Source organism: Pezoporus occidentalis, unplaced genomic scaffold (genome assembly GCF_034315485.1).
Source record: "Pezoporus occidentalis ecotype Australia unplaced genomic scaffold, CSIRO_AGI_Poc_V1 ctg139, whole genome shotgun sequence".
Taxonomy (NCBI): domain Eukaryota; kingdom Metazoa; phylum Chordata; class Aves; order Psittaciformes; family Psittacidae; genus Pezoporus; species Pezoporus occidentalis.
In genome coordinates this window covers 1,144,221-1,163,259 of record NW_026913198.1, presented here as the reverse complement: position 1 = coordinate 1,163,259, position 19,039 = coordinate 1,144,221, and the positions used below count along the sequence as shown (strand labels likewise).

Sequence of the window (19,039 nt, the reverse complement as noted above, 5' to 3'; positions counted from 1 at the left end):
ATGTGAAATACCTGTTGCAAAATCTCCAAACATAAAAAAAGTTTTCGTAAGAATTAAAATATCCATAAGATACAACTCAGTGGTGAATTCAGACATATTTGTAATTGCTTTAAATATTATTATTTGTCATTCTTTAAGACAAACAACATGAAGTTGAAATCCCATCTCCGGCACAGAAGGAGAAAGAGAAAAAGAAGAGGCCGATGTCCCAGATCAGTGGAGTCAAAAAGCTCATGCACAGCACCAGCCTAACTAATTCTAGTATTCCCCGATTTGGAGTTAAAACAGATCATGAAGAGGGTCTTGCCAAGGTAGAGAATATATAAAACCTTGAATTTAAATGGCTGAATTAAAATGGAGGGTGAACTTGTCAGTATTATTCTATCCTCTGCTTATAACCATTGATTTCTACCTGTAGCACCAAAGGTCTTACTTGAAGTAATATAAATTGGGTGAAGTGGAATAATAATAAGTAAAATCAGAATTAGGCCATAAAGGTTAATTTCCACATGAACAGAATTACATCTGGAATGTAAGTTAGCATTTGTGTATGCATTATTAAAGCTGCTTATTCATAATAATAGCTGAAGAATGAAGAGTAAAACCACCACGTACTGTTACAGGAATGAAAATACATGGTAGGCCCATGTTTTTTGAAAAGGCACAACTGGTGTATAGAATTAAAGCTATTCTTAAAGGTCTGGTCTTTAGCTGTATTTTTCTGTTCATTATTTGGTTTTTATCGGTTTTATTTTTAGTGACATTCCCTGTGACTTTTGCACCAGCAGCTAAGTAGTTGGCAGTAATCTAAAACTGGCATAAAGTGATTATTCATTTAATTTTAAAACATTTTGGAATATGCCTATCCCTGTATTTTCAGGAATCTCACCTTTATTTGAAGGGTGTTTCTGAGAACCAGGGAGGCAGCAGCAGAACCGCATCTTCCTCTCTGAACTCTGTTGTCACTGGCCAGTGAGATAGCAAAGTGTGTCAGTTCAGCTCACTCAAAATAGTGTGGTGTTTTTCCTCCTGATACAATCCACTTACGAGTCAGTCTTGCCTGTGAATTAAAAGCTGAAAAGTTAGTAGCTGTGGGTTCCAGTATTACAAAATTAGTAGCATCAGCTTTTCCTCCTATCCAAGCTTTAGCATATGACTTCCACAGTAATAAGGTCTGAATATTTATGAGTCTGCTGTTTGTAGCTGCTTCAATCAAAAATCATTCGAATCTGTGTTACGTTTCAACGTGTTTGTTGCTTGATTGTGCCCTAGGAACTAGAAGATGTGAATAAATGGGGCCTCCAGGTTTTCAGAGTAGCTGAGTTATCTGGAAACAGACCTTTGACAGTCATCATGCATACGATTTTTCAGGCAAGTAGCAGATGTGCTGCTTTTTGCTTATCTCAGTGATTTTCCTGTTCTTTGAAATCTTAATTGTCTCTCTTTTTCTAGGAACGGGACTTGCTAAAAACATTTAAGATTCCAGTGGACACTTTAATAACTTACTTAATGACCCTGGAAGACCATTACCATTCAGATGTGGCATATCACAACAACATACATGCTGCAGATGTTGTTCAGTCAACCCATGTCCTGCTGTCAACGCCAGCATTAGAGGTAAACTATGTTGAAGTGGGAAAGAGGCAGACATGAGAAAAAGGGACATACTGAGACTGTTCTAAACTAAATATTATAGATCTTAGTTTCTGCAATGTTTTTTTTTCAAAATCTTAACACTTTGTCATGAATTCTGTTCTCTTAAAGGTATTTACATCCTGTTCTGTCATTATTTCCCATGGGGGATTCTCACTAACCACAGTTAGTAGATTTCTCATGAAAGATAGTGTTAAAATGGGATTCCCTCAATACAGGGATCTATAGTACAGATTGAAAACACTTTTTTCATTGATTAGTGATTGCCATTTATGTTTCATGATTTTCTAGGCAGTGTTCACTGATTTGGAGATTCTTGCAGCCATTTTTGCAAGTGCGATACATGATGTAGATCATCCCGGGGTTTCAAACCAGTTTCTTATCAACACAAGTAAGTTTGATGTCCATTGATTTTTCTCAAAAATTTGCTGCAAGATCTGCACATAGCGCCTAAAAAATACATAGTTCAGTCCTTGTTTGCTGCTGTTACTTTACTAGTAAATAGATACATGTTTGTATTTTAAACTGGATATTATTTTCATTTTTTGTAACTTTATGAAGGATTAACATAGTACACTACAACAAGAATTACTAAGATATGAACTATAAGCCTGGGTCTGTTCCAGTGTATTGGATGTGCTCTCTCCTGGAAATTAGTTGGCTTACATTAAATCATAGAATCATAGAATAGTTAGGGTTGGAAAGGACCTTAAGATCATCTAATTCCAACCCCCCTGTCATGGGCAGGGGCACCTCACACTAAATCATGTCACGCAAGGCTCTGTCCAGCCTGGCCTTGAACACCACCAGGGTTGGAGCATTCACAGCTTCCCTTGGCAACTCATTCCAGTGCCTCACCACCCTTACAGTAAAGAACTTCTTCCTCATATCCAATGTAAACTTCCTGTGTTTTAAGTTTTAACCCGTTACCCCTTGTCCTATCACTTCAGTCTGTAATGAAGAGTTCCTCCCCAGCATCCTTATAGGCCCCCTTCAGATACTGGAAGGCTGCTATGAGGTCTCCATTCAGCCTTCTTCATGCAGCATGACCTTTTTATGTTGAGGACACCAGAACTGCACACAGTGCTCCAAACTCTACTCTCTTCTCGTGAGGTCTCACAAGAGCAGAGGGGCAGGATCACCTCCTTCGACCTGCTGGTCACATTCCTTTTGATGCAGGCCAGCACACAGTTGGGTTTTTGGGCTGTGAGTGCACACTGAAGCTGGCTCATGTGAAATTTCTCATCAGCCAACACCCCCAAGTCCTTCTCCACAGGGCTGCTCTGAATCTCTTCTCTGCCCAACCTGTAGATGTGCCTGGGATTGCTCCAACCCAGGTGTAGGACCTTGCACGTGACATGGTTAAACTTCATGAAGTTGCCATCAGCCCACCTCACAAGCATGTTAAGGCCCCTCTGGATGGCATTCCTTCCCTCCAGTGTATCAACCGAACCACACAGCTTGGTGTCATCAGCAAACTTGCTGAGGGCGCACTCAATCCCACTGTCCATGTCAGCAACAAAGATGTTGAACAAGACCGGTCCCAACACCAATCCCTGAGGGACACAACTTGTCACTGGTCTCCAGCTGGACATTGAGCCATTGACCACAACTCTTTGCGTGTGGCCATCCAGCCAGTTCTTTATCCACTGAGTGGTCCACCTATCAAATTGATGTCTCTCCAATTTAGAGATGAAGATGTCATGTGGGTCAGTGTCAAATGCTTTGCACACAGGAGAGAAATGGGAGAAAAATGCGGGGCAATTAAATAAAAATCCAAAAAGGAAGACAACAGTTTGCGTTTATATTGGAATTATATAATACAGCCAAGGATAGCCATACATTTTTGAGAAATTCAGAAGCAAGCAGACTGGCAGATGCATCTCTGTCTCTCCCTGGCTGCTGTACTTAGTTTCTGATGTCTACATACTCATGCGTTGTGGACTGAATTTTCTCAGCCTGTCCCTGCAAACTTATTTTTTAATTTTTATTCTTTTGTGAGTCTCTTGCTGGCACTCTGTATGTGCAGGGAAAAAGCCCTAATGAAATGAGACCCTAATGTCATCTCTGAAGTTGAAAACCAGTGTACTTGTTCTGCATTCCTCAAGGCTGTTCTCTGCAGCATTACAGGAACCTCCCTACCTCTTTAATCTTCTATTAGAAGAAAACGCTTATAGCTTCATTGAACCTGGCCATGGCACACTGAAGGGCTTCTTGCCCCAGTGCAACCTGCTTTGGTTGCAATGGTGTATATTACTAGTGTAAGTGGGTAACACATTGTAGGTCAGTGTTCTGTCATATGATGTTACTTTTGCTGTCTGACAACTTCTCCTTTTATAACTGACCCAGAATTAAAAAAGTTGAATACTAACAATCCAAGCACATAAGAAGAAAAAACTACAGAAATGGAAGCATACCTAGGGTTGTGTATTTGGCCCATCTGGTTGCACATTCTTAGATACTGTTATTTCAGCACTTGGGTGAATCTATTGCCCTGGTCCTAAAATAACATGACCTGAATCAGTGGTATAGTTTGAAGGGAGCTCCTCTTCTGACTCATTGCTGCTCTACGTTCAAATAAGATCTTTACTCCAGTTTAGCTGGCATCTAATTTTATTTCCCTTAACGGCCTAAGGGCCACCCTATAGTGAAATTCGATTTGATGACTCACCTGCATGGAGAAGGCTTGGGATTGACTTTAGATTTCTTGGTAACCAGTACAGTTCAACAGCATTGTCTAGGAAGAGAGGTGAATCAAGCCTTGTGCATGAAAGTGTGTAATACCTAAATGTTTGAGTAAAGTTTTATTTGTTTAATCACAGATTGAATACTGGGATATATTGGTGGCTCTGAGGTGCTGTGAGGAAACAGCAGAGCTTTTTAAGTTTAAGCAGGATGACCGACTATTGGAAGGAACAAGTAGTGGTACATAAAGCTTTCACTTCTATGAAGACAGTTGAACTTCAGCTATGTTAGGGATGATTCTGATGCAACTCATTTAATGCCTTAGAAGAAATGCCTTGTTTTTCTCAATTCAGCTTTTGATAGAGAAGGCTTCTGGGTCAATCAGGTAACATCACTAACTGGAACTGCTGTTGCCAGGCTGAAAGACAAAGGGATTTTATCCCTTTTGAGTCCTGTGTGCAAGGAGGAAACTGTAGGGACACCAATAAAGACCACCTAGGTCTCTTAAATGATAGATTTCCTAACTTGTAGAAGATAATTTGCTTCCACTGAGTTTTGTTTTCCAGTGAACCACACAATGTATTGATGTTTCATTAAGAATATGTTTTTAGAAAGCATGAAAGACTTACAGGTACTTTAAAGTATGTAAATTTTGTCCTATTTCTGCTTATTTTTTATAATTGCTTGCATGTGATTTCTGAATATTATTTCCCTATTTAAGGATTTAGTCTGTTACGCAATTGTCTGAAAAGCTGATCTCTCTTGAATGGTATTAAAGAATAAACAAAGATATTAGTGTCAGAGGTGATGCTTATATGATCAGTGTGACTCTGACCTTCCAGACAAATACTCTTGAAAAGCTTGTAATGTGTTACAGAGATTACTGAGGGGGAATTTTCTTTGATTTTCACCTCCATTACAAGGTTGGGCACATTTTAGCTCTTGACTGTAGCTCCAGCTCTTCCAAAGTATTTTGGCAGTGTCTAGTGTTTTGCAGTTGGGGCTCATCAGAAGGCTGTTTGAGAGGAAAATAAACTGGTGTCTGACATATTTGTAAGTAGGCAAGCTTTGTAAATGTTCTGTGAAAAATGAAAGATCATTTGACAAATTCACTTTCTTTTTCCTTTTGCTGTTATGGTTTTGCTGCCATCAGGATAAGGAAAGGTAGAGGAAAGGTTTCCTGATTCAAAAGATCGATCTAAGACAGCAGGAGAATGGATAATGAGACTAATGAAATCTGAAGAGTAGAGCTTTTAGAGGCACCCCATTGAGCCAGAGGGATTTTAAAACAAAGCTGTTGAAGAAGAGGACAAAGAGTAGAATAGACTGACATATGGCTAGATTTAGAATAGAACAGCTGTAATAAATAGAAATTAGTTTCACATATGACAAGTGTGATTACATTGAAAGTATTTGGTTTCTATGGCAGATTCATTTGCAAGCTGTGTTTTAAAACATGTAAGCTGACATTTTGGTATCCCTGGGTATAAACCAAAGCTGTGCAGAAAGTTGTTGTAGCTGCTTTTATTTGTTAGAGCTAGATCTTCAGCAGGTCTAGAAGACCAATGCAGACCTTCTCTGTGTGCCTAGAGTAAGCATTGCTAGGAAGATGTATGTTATTCTCATAACATCCTGAGTTAAGAATACTCCATTGGAGAAGACAGCATTACAGTGTCTTGTGCTGACCACACTCAAATATGTGGCAGTAGGCAAGGCCACTACTTGCATTTTCAAGCTACACGACCTTCCAAGAAAAAGACAAAAAGCATAGCTGTTACCATCCTACCAACCTCCTCTCAAAATATCCAGTTGTCATGGACTGATGACCCATTGGCTTAATCAGTGAGGCATCTGAGTGCCCTCGCTAACTGCAGAAAAATGTGGTTTGAAAACCTAGATGCGTGCTCTGTGGCTGACCTGCAGCAAGGCCTTAGCTGTGTATTTCTGGGTCTGCGTGCTGGATAGCTGCAACTTGTCTTAAACAATGGAATTTTAGTAGTTGGGGTGGAGAAAGGCATGAGAAGAGAAAACTTCAGTATCTGTTTTAGTTCAGGTGTAGTTAAGCATATATTTTCCATGTGACCTCATGCAGATATAAAAATGCATTCTGAAAAATACCTTCCTTGTATTTTTTATTGGTACTCCAGACATGTATACATGCTTCACTGCAAAGAGTTTTCTCTATTTTCCTCAAAGTACTTTGCCTTTATTTGTTGAGATGTTCAGTTACTAATCTGTAAGTTTTGATACTGTGTGAACTACAAGAACTCTGTTTCTAAAAGTTCTTCTGTAAATCTTTATGAATGTAATAAATTTGAAAAATCTTAAGGGGCTGCAGCGAAGCACAGACTATAGTAACTTTCTGCCCTGCAACTGTTATTGCAGATTCTGAACTCGCCTTGATGTACAATGACTCATCGGTACTGGAGAATCATCACTTAGCTGTGGGCTTCAAGCTGCTGCAGGAAGAAAATTGTGACATTTTCCAGAATTTGAGCAAAAAACAGAGGCAATCATTGAGGAAAATGGTCATTGACATTGTGAGTTCTGTTTGAGAGTCCCTCTTGCATAGTGCTAGCAAATTGAATAAAGCACAGAAGCTTTTATGACAAATTGCATGTCATTAGACCCATAGCCAATCGAGTAAAAGTTTGAAGTTATATATTGTCTTATCCTAACATGAATAGTGTGTTCTCTTTTCAGTTTCAACAACTATCTATACCTTTTCAGAAAGTACACTATCCTCCTTCAAGCTGATTTTGTTCTGACATGTGTACGCTTTCACCACCACAGAAATTTACTGCTGATCTGATGATGAATTTAGGCTGATCACATCATTCTGAACAATCATATTGTCGTATTGTTGAAATAACCAAAATGAAAACTTACTGTTTTCAACACTGGTGACATACATGGCTCACTTTTATAGTCTATGAAGACACAGGAAATATGGGTTCACCCCAGAACTGTTTAAGTGTTTAAAGATATTTTTAAAAATCAGTAATTTATGTAATGTTTATTTGTTTTTTTCCTTCAAGGTACTTGCAACAGACATGTCTAAGCATATGAATCTGTTGGCTGATTTAAAAACCATGGTTGAAACCAAAAAAGTGACCAGTTCTGGTGTCCTACTTCTTGATAACTATTCAGACAGAATTCAGGTAAGAAAGTTCACCTGCAAATGGTCACTTATATCAGTTTACATCCTCAGTTAACATTGGCCTGCCCATTCTCCAGCATGGATTAGATCAGCTGTCTTTTCTTACACCATGACTCTCTGTACTCCCTTTGACAGTGACTCCTCCCTGTAGTGTGTCTCTGAGAGAGTAATGAGGTACTAGAGTAATTCTGGACTAAATGAAGCTTTGGCCTTCTATTCAAATTATTGGCACCTGACTGGTTGTTTTCTCAAAGATTTTCTGTGCCTTATACAGGCAGAAGCAACAGAAATGAGGTCATTCGTGACTATTACTGCAAGTGTGAAAAATAGCTAAATACCCAAGTTTTTGCTGTTTAGAATAAATATTGCACTACATATATTTTGAAGATTCTGTTTCACAGGCACCAAAAGTGTAAATGGAGCTGTTTCTTTTTTCAGTGTAATAACACCACAGTGTTCAATCTTTTTTAGGTTCTTCAGAATATGGTGCACTGTGCAGATCTAAGCAATCCAACTAAGCCACTTGATCTCTACCGCCAATGGACAGACAGAATTATGGAGGAATTTTTTCGGCAAGGAGATCGGGAAAGAGAGAGGGGAATGGAGATAAGTCCCATGTGTGATAAGCACAATGCATCTGTAGAAAAATCACAGGTAATTGGTTTGAGTAGGTAGTTAAATAACACAGTATGACATTTTAACAGAAAATCATGATCTGTAGCCTTGTTTTGATTGATTTCTGAATGCACTATTTCCTTTTTTTCTTCCTAGTAAATTAATTCAGCTCCTGAATAGTAAGAAAGGGGAGCTGAGATTTTTTTACTATGAAAATATAATGCATCACAGTGCCCTTGCTGAAGAGATTCCATCACTGTCATAAGTCAAATGTAGTATACATGTCAAAAGACTGTTGTACAGCCACTCATTAGGATTTCCTTCAGAAACAGAATTAAATACAAAACAGTTTGGCTCAGTAAATGCAGTGGAGTTGTTTGGAATGAACAGTTCATTTGAGAGCAAATGCTTTCCAAGTCCTTTTCCAATATCCTGAATCAGACTTTTGAATGTGAAATGTAAATGTAAAATGTAAAGGTAAATGTAAAAGACCCTATTTACTATGTAAAACCAGCATGATTTCCTTTCAGCCACCTTAGGGTAGCGTATCTAGTGTGCCTTACTAGTGCTGTATTTCTCATATTTTATGTGATTTAAAAGCATGGTTGTGAATAAGAGCTTATCCTCATTTTGTATTATTTGAAACAGGTGGGTTTTATAGACTATATTGTTCATCCTCTGTGGGAGACATGGGCAGATCTTGTTCACCCAGATGCCCAGGAAATCTTAGATACACTGGAGGACAATCGAGAATGGTACCAGAGCACAATCCCTCAAAGTCCTTCTCCTGCAGCTGATGACCAGGAAGAGAGTAAGCAGACTCAAACTGAAAAATTCCAGTTTGAACTAACACTGGAGGAAGATGGTGAGTCAGACACAGAAAAGGACAGTGGAAGTCAAGTAGAAGAAGACACCAGCTGCAGTGACTCCAAGACTCTTTGCACCCAGGATTCAGAATCCACTGAAATTCCTCTTGATGAGCAAGTAGGGGAAGAAGTAGAAGAGGAGGAGAACCAGACAGAACCTTGTGTGGTAGAAGACCATACTCCTAACACGTAGCAAGGAGGATGCAGTCTCTTTCTCTCTTGCTCTCTCCCTTCTCTTTTCTTTTCTTTCTCTTTTTATTTTCATTTTTCTCTTTTTATTTTTTTTTTAATTGGGTAATGGATTTTGGAATGTCATCAGTAGCCTATGTCATATGACATAGACTACAATCGTAGTCACAACTCAGTGTCATCTCCAGGGATGTTTGTTGATCAAAACTGATGTTGATGATTCAGTTTGGCACTCAGGAATATTGAAAAAGAAATTTTCACCTGCATGGCATCAGAAAGCAGGGGTGGGAACATCCATAAACTACATCTTCATAAGCTCTCCATTTGTCAGGTAGGATTAAATAAAGCAAATGTTTTCAGAGGAGTAGCAGCTGTCGACCGAATGCTAATATGCTTTGATAATTTTTGAATTCAAGCAAAGCATTGGATGTTTGTCATGAAAGGAAACAGACAAAAATAAACTGAGGTTCCTACTGGAAAACAAATGTCATAAATAACGAGACACAACATGATTCTGTTACCAACAGGAAGATGAGCTATGAAAATTGCAAAATTTTAATTTTGTGATTTTCAATCTTCCTGATTGTGATTGAAAAAAGTGTGCCCAGTGGGTTGCACTAACCTCTGCATTTTGTATATTATGTAGAAGAGAGGCCTTTTGTAGAGCTTTTATTATTAATTATACTGAGGTATTATATTTAAAGAAAAACACTTTCAGACTTCATCTGCCACTTTTTTGTTGTTGTTGTTTGTTTTGTTTTGTTGGGCTTCTTTTGGTTTCTTTTTTGGTTTCATTTTTGTTTGTTTTGGTTTTGTTTTTTTTTCACAAAGAGTAACTTGCGAGTTTTCAGTACAAATCTGTGCTACACTGGATAATACTTTTTCTCCTTTCCTTATATTTTTTGCACCTTAGAATCTCATGGTAATATTCAGCTGTAAAAGTATTTTATATATTAGTGAATTCCATTAATATCCTTTGTTACATAAAACTTTTGCAGGATGATAGTTTGTTTTGTGTGTTTGCTTTTCATCACAATTTTCCCAAATGTATTACAGGAACTTATGTTTTGATTTTGCCCTTGTAGTGGCCTGATCCTGCCAATTCTGTCTTATTACAACAAGTGGTCCCACCAAAACCATGTTGAACCACTAAGACTAGGATTTGCAGGACTAGAGCTCTAGTCCTGCAGTTAAGGACTTAGAAAAGAAAGGTAATGAATTGTCATCTTAATAAAAAAGCAGTTCTACTGCTGTAAAATTTTTCTCCCTCCGAAAAGTGATTACCAGACTGTTTTTGGCTGGGATCTGTAGACTGCTAAATCAGAACAGGCTAATATAATGTATGGGATATTTATTTTGGCAAAAAAAAAGCATTAGTGTAATATTTCAAATTTTGTTTCGTTCTTGACTTCTTATGTGTTAATAATCTAGTAAACCATTTGCTAATCTGTGTATAACATAATAGTAATGATAGCATTATTTTTTCATGTCTGTCTTGCAAGAAGAGCCAGGTCAGTCTTGTCTTTTTATGTTTTGAAATAATGAGTAATGCATCAGGAGAGTTGTTTACTCCACATTATTTCAATCTCAGACCTTTTCATCCTTTACCCAGCTTGTGCTGGGAATCCTGCTTTTCAGTTTGGTGGGTACTGAAAGCTTCTGTAACTTGAAAAGTTAAAGAGAGGTAGGAGTTCATATTTGTCATTTCCAGTCTTGTTATTTCCTCTGCTTGCAGGTTTGAACATATAAGATGGGAAATAGTAGCTTAGGGAAGCTAGCAGACTCCTACTCTTTAAAATTTTTGTAACATGTTAATGTGAAGATGATTTCTTAACAAAAGAAGATAGCAACAGCCATTATTTCTCCTTTGGATTCATTTTGTAATAAGTTAGCAGATATGAATATGGGGGAAGGGCAGTTAAGTGTCTGAGATCTAGAATAAAAGTGATTGGTTAATAATTTAGTTTTTAAATGTATTTTGCATTCTTCTATATCCAGGTCATAGTTTTTTTAGCCCTCACAGGGCTTTAGCACAGAAGATACTGAAGGAGGAAAGAGAATATAGAGAACTCATGCTTTTTTTCTCAGTTTTTGACTTTTCTCCATCATTTCTTCCTAAACCTGATCCATTTAAAAGTCCTTTCAGTCCCCAAGAGTGCCTGGAACCTTAATAATGGAAAAGCAATATGAATTCTGAAATACCAATAGGGTTTTTTTGAAGACGTTTTGTATCTGCACTAATTGAAAGTAAATGAAGAGAATGACATTATATTGTGAGAAATGCATCCATGTATACGGACAATCGGAGAAAAGATAACGTTTCTTAGAACTGGGGATATAATGCATTGTACAATCTTTTTCCTCTTTTGCCAAAGTGTGTTTTAGCATTGTACACTGCTTTAAAACAAACCAATTTACAAGTGGCTTTATGTGTTTTGAATATTTTTGCCATAAAAAAAAATGCAGTGAGTAGCTATTGAATGTGTGTGTGGGAAGAAAATTCACCTTGCTTGTAACAGTACACTTTAGCTTGCAAGTTACTGTACTTAATAATGCTGTATTTGAATTCTTAAATTGTTTTGTGTTATTAAAATGGTAATGAAAGAATATAAATAGAACAAATAGCATTCAGAAGTTTAAAACACTTGACTGAAATGGATTTTACAGAAAGCTTTGACAGTTCTTTCTAAACCCATTATTTATTTTATTTGTGCCATTGAGTTTTTCTCACCAAATGACCTTACCTGTAATACAGTCTTGTTTGTCTGTTTACAACCATGTATTTATTGTAATGTATATACTGTAATGTTAACTGTAAATTATCAGTTCTTACTATAACATCATCCTTCTCTGGATGGTGTTGCTATCTTTGGAAACTCTTGGCGAGAGAATGATGATTGTGTTATACATATTCCCTTTTTTTTGTTTGTTTCTTCTTAATATATTCAGTGTCACCTTAGAGCTTGTTTATGGAAGATTCAAGAAAAGTATAAAGTATGTAAAGATGTATTGATTAAAAAAGCTGCAGGTCTTTGGTCCCAGGGCTGTGCCTTAACTTTAAAAACTATTTTCCTTCTGTTTGCTGCATTTGAAAGTAAGGTAGCCATGGGGCTAGGGCTGGGCATTTCTACCATATTTTTAGTTCCTGACTGATGGTTACCTGTACAAGCTAATACGCATGATACTACAATGAGCTTTAATTCAAGAGCCTACTGGAAGTTCAAGGTTTTCCAGACACCTGGCAATGTGATTGTATTGCTTCTCCAATTATCCTTTTACAGCCTATCACTGGGGATAATTGCAGCCATTTTTTGCTCCTTAAAAAAAATAAAAATTGATGCTGTATTCGGTACTGAATTTCACAGAAACAGCTTTGGAAAGCATCTCTAATAAGCACTTGATTTTAATGTATAAGGGTATAACTCATACACTTTTACAATCATCTGTAATATCCCTTTTTATTCAGTAGCACAAATTATCACATATATACAGAATCCATAAAGCAGAACAAAAGACAGCTTTAATTTTCGGAATACTTTCCAACACCAATATTAGTGTTAAAACAGCCGAAGTTTTATTATATATAAATATATATATAAGGCTTTGTTCAGGTGTGTAGAGCATAATGCACTTAGATCTACAGGAGTGTGGTAAACCTTTATATCTTTCAATAACACTAGAATTAAGTTTGCGGGTTGGACTGAGCATCTTTTGCTGTTTGTTTGACTTGTCATGTTGCTCCAGAGTACTTGGAGCTGATGACTTCGTCAGAGTGAGGTTAACACCTCTCCTCCATTCCAGCGATGCCCAGCCCTTGTAGCATGCAACTTCTCTGGGAAAGGAAAAAGTCTTTTTCAGTGAAAAACAAAGCCTCCCTTTGGACACAAACTGTAGATTTTAGCAGCCCTGGCCCAAAGGAAATTGATTGCTTATGTTTATAATGGTATAAAATGGATACTGCAACAACAGAAGTCCTGAACAATTTTTTTTTTTTTTTTTGTTACTCTTAAAATTTCATTCTTCTTTGGGGATGTCTTGAGAGTGGCAACTTGTGTGAACATTGCACATGACTATTCTTTCACTCGTTTCTTAGCCTCTCTACTGCATAGGGGATAGTAATGTACATCAGTACCTTCATATGAAATTTTATATGCAATGGAAATAAAAGCATGGTTTGATTCTGCCTAGTTACTTTATCGATTTTTCTTTTGCAAGTGAAATATTTTTACATACATTGCATAGTTGTGACATCTGAAGAGATAGCATATTTCCAGAATAATTGTCATCATACTGTTTTGCATAGATAATACAAAATAAATGTAGGGGCAAATCAGCAAAGTCAATTAAATGTAGTATTTCATAAAGAAGTCTGATCCATAAAGCTGCTGTATAGTTATATAGAAAGGCATACGGTCTCAGTTTTCATGAAATTTTACCATTGTCTTCAGTGGCAAAAGCAGACTATCCTGAGAGAATAAAACTTCAGGTTTAAAGAAATTGAAAGAGTACAGATTGCCTAGAGGAGCAATACTCTGGGGTACCAAAAAAAACCCCACCAGTACCATAGTTAAATATTGACTAAACAACCTTGGTTCTAAGTAAGTTGGTGATAAATTATTTTTTAAAATAAAGTTAATAAATTATAGTTGTCTTGAGCAAGAAAGTGGTCTTAATGCAGGTCCAGCTGCTGAAGTGAGTTTCATGCACGTCTCCTTGTGAGAGGAGTGAGGGTTTTGTTGTTTGTTTGCTTAACTGAAAATAGTTTCTGATTGAATACAAAAAAGGTTATGTCAGTTTTTTCCTCAAGCTGCTTAGAGCCTTGTTTTGATTTGGAGTTAGTTTGCAAGGAATACCCATCCTTAGAACCCCTTTTTAATCACACCGTGGTGGCAGAAGAGGCTGATGAATGCTTTGCTGGGCACAGGAAGGCAGATAAACTGGGTAGTGCCTGTCACTCTTGGCAGGCTCATCCTCACGTATTCCCAGCAGACCTAATGGGAAAATGGTTTACATACATCATGGCTATTATAAAGGGAAGCAGAAATCTCAGATTTGTGTTGGCAGTACTACAACCTTTTCAGTAAGCAGCTCAGGTACCACAGCTGCGCACATGGTAAGCCTGAAACTGGCAAGATTAACTCACTGCTTCCTACATCCTCAGGCAGCAGTCTTTGTGCATGGCAAAAATGCGTCAGAATCGGCAAGTTTCAGAGCAAAGCCAAAATGAATCCTGTGTTTCACTGCAGCCAGATGCTGCTCTAGGAATTGAATGCATTTTTGAACAAATGACTCCTCTATTTCCTAATGAGACAAATAGTCTAAATAGCTGGAGTTTCTTTTGTTTTCAATGCAGCAGAGAGATCAAGCAAAAGTCACAGCTGCTAGGACATGCCGTGTTCACTGAAATGACCAGCCCAGTTTCTCTACCAGCTGAGAATAATTCTGCTTAATTTCCCAGGAAAAAAAGAAAAAAAAAAAAAATTGCTCAGAGGTGTTGTAAAAGCCTTAAAAGCCTTTAGTTAGTTCAGTTGAGTTCAGCTTGCAGGGTGAAGAAAATACCCAGGTTCCTCCTGTCAAACTAGTTGAGCTGTCTGCAGAGACAATAAAGGGGGATAGGAAGTCCGGTCAGAAATCAGTGACAAATTGGGAACAAAACCTGGGCAGAGGGAAATAACCTCCAACTAAAATAACATTAAAGGCAGCCCTGGGCCTGGAGTTTGATTCTGTCTCATTTCATAAGGTACAAAGCTATAATTTTTTTTTGCCTTCTCACAAAGCAAATATTTTTAGGTCTTTGGAGTTACTGTGGTAGGAAGAACTATGTATGTATTTAAGGTGGACGTTCAGAAAGTAAAAAAAATTTTTGATACAATGCAGAGTTTAGCACAGCTTTCAACACTAAAAGTATGTGATGATCATCTCTGCTAAACAAGAAGCAGGATGAGTTCATAACTTGGTAAACAGGCCTGAGGGAGAGGGAGAAGATGGAGGACCTGTGGCCCCCAGCAGCATTAACTCTCTAGTGCTGGTAAGCTGTGCAGCAGCAATGCAGATCACACACTCAGCAGTCATGTTACACAGTTACCTCCAAATACTGAACTTCTCACTGCCACCAACCGTTTACTGTGTCCTCTCCCAGCATCCATGGAGTTTTGATGCCTACAGTATCAATATTTATACTCATTGTCATTGGAGACCATTTTTTATCTGAAGAAGCTGGAAAAGAAAGCACAGGTTATGCAGCACATAGTAATCAAAGTACAGCTGGCACATGTTGCACGCATGTAGGACTTGGCTTATGGCAAATGCCAATAAGCCATCATTACATGGAGCTAGGCAGAGTCAAAGGTGGCTTAAAAACTTCAGTCCCTTCTGGTGGTTGAAACTTCCCATGAAACTAATACTCCAAATCTCTTATGAACTTCGGTTTTCAAAACTTTGACTGACTGAAGTGTTGAACAGACTAAGAACTGTGCATAGCCCATCACATTCTCAGCCTATGGTTAGTGGCTTGCATTGACTGTCCCAGCCGTGGCTAGGGGTAGACCTCCTAAACTGTGGTGTTGGTTTGAATGCTGCTACAAAGCCTGTTTGATACAGGGGATCGCTTAAGTGCAGAGACGTGCCCCTCTGATGAAAAGAGCAGGACTAGCTGATGTAGAGATACCTTTAAAATCCAGCTGACTGCAGATCTCCTGGGTTTGTTACAGGGTCCCACATCAAGCAGTCTCGGTTTTAGGATCTTTGCCATGGCATGGAAGGAGAGCAGAAGCACTCTGTGAGGTTTTAAAATTGTATGTGTTTGTTTATTGCATATATCACAAAGACAAAGCTTGCAGCAAGCGAAGAAGCAGTCCTAGCCAAAGGAGTAAGTGAAACAGTGCATGTGCAATGATGCTGTGCTGATGGCAGCCACAGAGAAATGTTGTTTACAAATCTGTGCCTGTAAAAGGGCTAAAAAAAAATGCTTGAAAAGCAGTAAATGGAAGTCTGTTTAAACAAACTTCAGTATTGCTAAGGATCTTGTTGGAATCACGGTGTTCAGGATTGGCAGTGATGCTTGGGGATTCAGTTTGATGGGGAAAAAAAATGCCATGGAAAAATATATTAACAACCTGGACTCTTGCTGTCTAGCAGGATCCCAGGAACATGACCTATTTATCTTTCTTACCCAAGACAAGGTTAAGATCAGGTTAAGATCTTACCCAAGAGAAGGTTTGACCGTGTGGCAACAGGAATCTCATAGTCCCTCAGTCTTATCTTTTTGTCTAGCCAGCAAAGCCAGCTGCTGTCAAAGGAGCCAACTCAGTGGATGCTGATGTGTGACAAATTCAGGCTGCAGGACCGAGCAGCTGCATCAGCTGTCTTCATTCATTCTTTATGCTTGAAGGTACCTCACTGGGGAGCAGGACCTGGGGACACATCATTGTTACAAGTAAGCAGTGTGCTGTGTGTGCTGGGAGCCACACACTGCTTACAGCCACAGGTCCTACCCTTAAGGGTATTTAATGATTTGTGCATTCCACTTTGGTTTAGCTCTGCCTGAGAATGAGCTGGTCCTTTCTGCAAATGACGGGATTTGGGTGTGGGGTGAAAGAGGGAAGTGCTATTTCAAAGTGCGTTTCCTATTACAGTAATTGTCAAACCGTAAAGCAGTAGGGCTATTTATTGGAAAATAGCCAAGTATTTGCAGGCAAAAAGCTTTCTGTCTGTCTCTATTTCTAGTAACAGCCTCCAGTCTGAGCTGATATTCTCTGTTAACCTTCTGCACTGTCCTTCCCCACATGCTTGCAGGAGGGAAAAGACACTCTGGATTTAGGGGTGCTGGCAGTTATGTCCTTCCTAATGCCAGTGTGGGGGTTTGGTCTTTCAGCCACGCAGGAAGCAGAAATGGGGCTGCAGTGCTCTGACCATTGCATTGTGCTGTTCATGACAGCAGTTGAGTGTCATCCTGCATTAGCAGTACAGAACTGGCCCTGTTTTCCTCAGCTGAACTAATGCAGCAGGGTGTAATTGCATGTGTGTCTCACCCCATTTTTTTAATAGCCTTCATCAACTAGGCTGCCGGAGGGGTGAGGACATCTAAAAGGACTGGGCTAGTCTGCTTCTTTCTCTTACTCCAAAATACGCTTGGGTTTTGGTTTCCTTCTCCCATCACCACATAGCTGAGTGTGGTGGGGATGGTTCACTGTGTTGGTCAGTGTGGCTGTGCCCAGCTAGGAGAGAGGATGCCTCTGCCTCAGGGGATGCCTCTGCCTCAGAAAGGAGTGGGTGCAGTTCATGTAGGTCAGGCTCCTGCTTTCTGCTCTGTGGCATGACTAAGCTGCACACAGATGTGTGTGTCCCTTTTCAAACATGTGTCTTGCAGTTCCACACACAGCTATTTGCTATACTTTGCACTTGGATGACCTCACAAGCTCCTGGAGCTTGTGTTTCACATATCACCTTTCCCCCATCCCTAAGGAAGGCAGGAGCTGCAAAGCTGCCCTCCTGTGCTTAGTGTTTAGACACTCCCCACAAACAATAACTGGAGGGAGGCCTGGCCTCTTCCCTCAATTCCTTGCTCCCTGGGTGACCCCGTGCTGAAACCCCTGCAGCAGGGAGCACTGTGTTGCCGGTGCTGCAAGAAACGCTCCCTGCCCGGAGGGAGAGGCAGTTTTCTGGACACATGCCAGAGCGCTGGTGTGTTTCCTAAAGTCAAAAACCCCAGCTGAGCCTCCCCCTGCATGGGTAGATGCATGTGTGGGGTTCTCCTCCTCCAGCTGGCTGGGTTTTATTTCGTGAAACTACGAGAAATTTAGGCCCCTAAATGTTGTAAAATTTGGCTCATAGGTTCCAGTTAGAGATCAGCCATGCAGGCAGCTGATAAGTGCGCTATGTTTTGTGGTGGCGGGGGGCTATGGGGACTCCACCGCTTACAATTAACAGCTCTCTCCTGGACCACAGAGGGAAAAGTGTCCTTGCCAGAGGCATCATTTCCCTGGTGAGTACTGTCCATCAGAGAAGCATGATGGCTCAATGCGTTCTAAATATAAAATGAGTGGCAGATGCCCTTCTTTGGGGCTCTGCCTCTCACCCTCCTGCTGCCTGTGGAAAGGGTCAAGGTGCTATGTGGAAGGAGGAGAAGTGCAGGTAGTGAGTGCCACCTTCCAGTACACTTACATTTAATTGAACAGATTAGTGTCTGTGTGTAGGAGCGTGCTTAGCTCACAGTGGGTGTCTGCTGGGGGTTGCTTTATTCTTTTATTTGTGCTAGTGGGGTTTTGTTTAGAAGTTCTTTCTGTAACACGACCGGCTTTGCTGAAGATTATTCATGTAAGTCACCTTCAGGTGCAATTAGCTAATGAGATCTCACTGAAACCCATCAAACCTCTGTCTGTGATTGCCTTGAAGTCGGGTATGAAACCTTCAGGGAAACACATCGGAGAAAGGGAAAATGTTTCAAGAAAATTTATAGGAAAAAAGGGAAACAGCTTGGAAAGGAGTTATTGCAATCTGGCCCAGGGTTTTGACCCTTCTTAGCAGAGACACAACCTCCTGCTGTGTCCTCTGATCTCTGAAGTCCCTCACTACTGTAGGTACCTGGGCCTTTGTGCTGAAAAGTAGCGGAGGGGGTGGAAGGACTGAGGACAGAGAGGGAGAAATGGGAGGAATGGAGGAACAAAGCTTCACTCAAGGAATGTCTCAACCACAGGCGCTCTGCTGCTCTGGAGAGGATAGAAGAACTACAAATCTCAACAAAAACTGTGTTCTGAGGCAGTTATGTACCTGTTTGGGCTGCACAGTTGCTCTCTTGCTCACAGTGCTGCAGCAGACTTGCTTGGACCTATCCAGAGCAGCTGCTCATTGCTGAATGCAGCACACGGGGTGG

The 19,039-nt window shown here is 39.6% G+C and overlaps 2 protein-coding genes across 3 annotated transcripts in view; one reads left to right on the top strand and one right to left on the bottom strand.

Moving 5' to 3' along the window:
* The window catches only part of LOC134159025 (cAMP-specific 3',5'-cyclic phosphodiesterase 4D), a 159,775-nt gene extending 148,906 nt beyond the window's left edge, over positions 1-10,869 (top strand). For both annotated transcript variants that reach the window (XM_062609534.1, XM_062609535.1), the window contains 8 exons: positions 139-311; positions 1,273-1,371; positions 1,453-1,617; positions 1,945-2,044; positions 6,724-6,878; positions 7,377-7,499; positions 7,970-8,152; positions 8,762-10,869. In XM_062609534.1, coding sequence (XP_062465518.1) covers positions 139-311; positions 1,273-1,371; positions 1,453-1,617; positions 1,945-2,044; positions 6,724-6,878; positions 7,377-7,499; positions 7,970-8,152; positions 8,762-9,172 — 1,409 coding nt within the window. In that variant the 3' untranslated portion in view covers positions 9,173-10,869. The remainder of the gene's footprint in view (positions 1-138; positions 312-1,272; positions 1,372-1,452; positions 1,618-1,944; positions 2,045-6,723; positions 6,879-7,376; positions 7,500-7,969; positions 8,153-8,761) is intronic.
* The window catches only part of RAB3C (RAB3C, member RAS oncogene family), a 200,208-nt gene that overhangs the window by 23,815 nt on the left and 157,354 nt on the right, over positions 1-19,039 (bottom strand). The gene's annotated exons all lie outside the window — the stretch shown is intronic.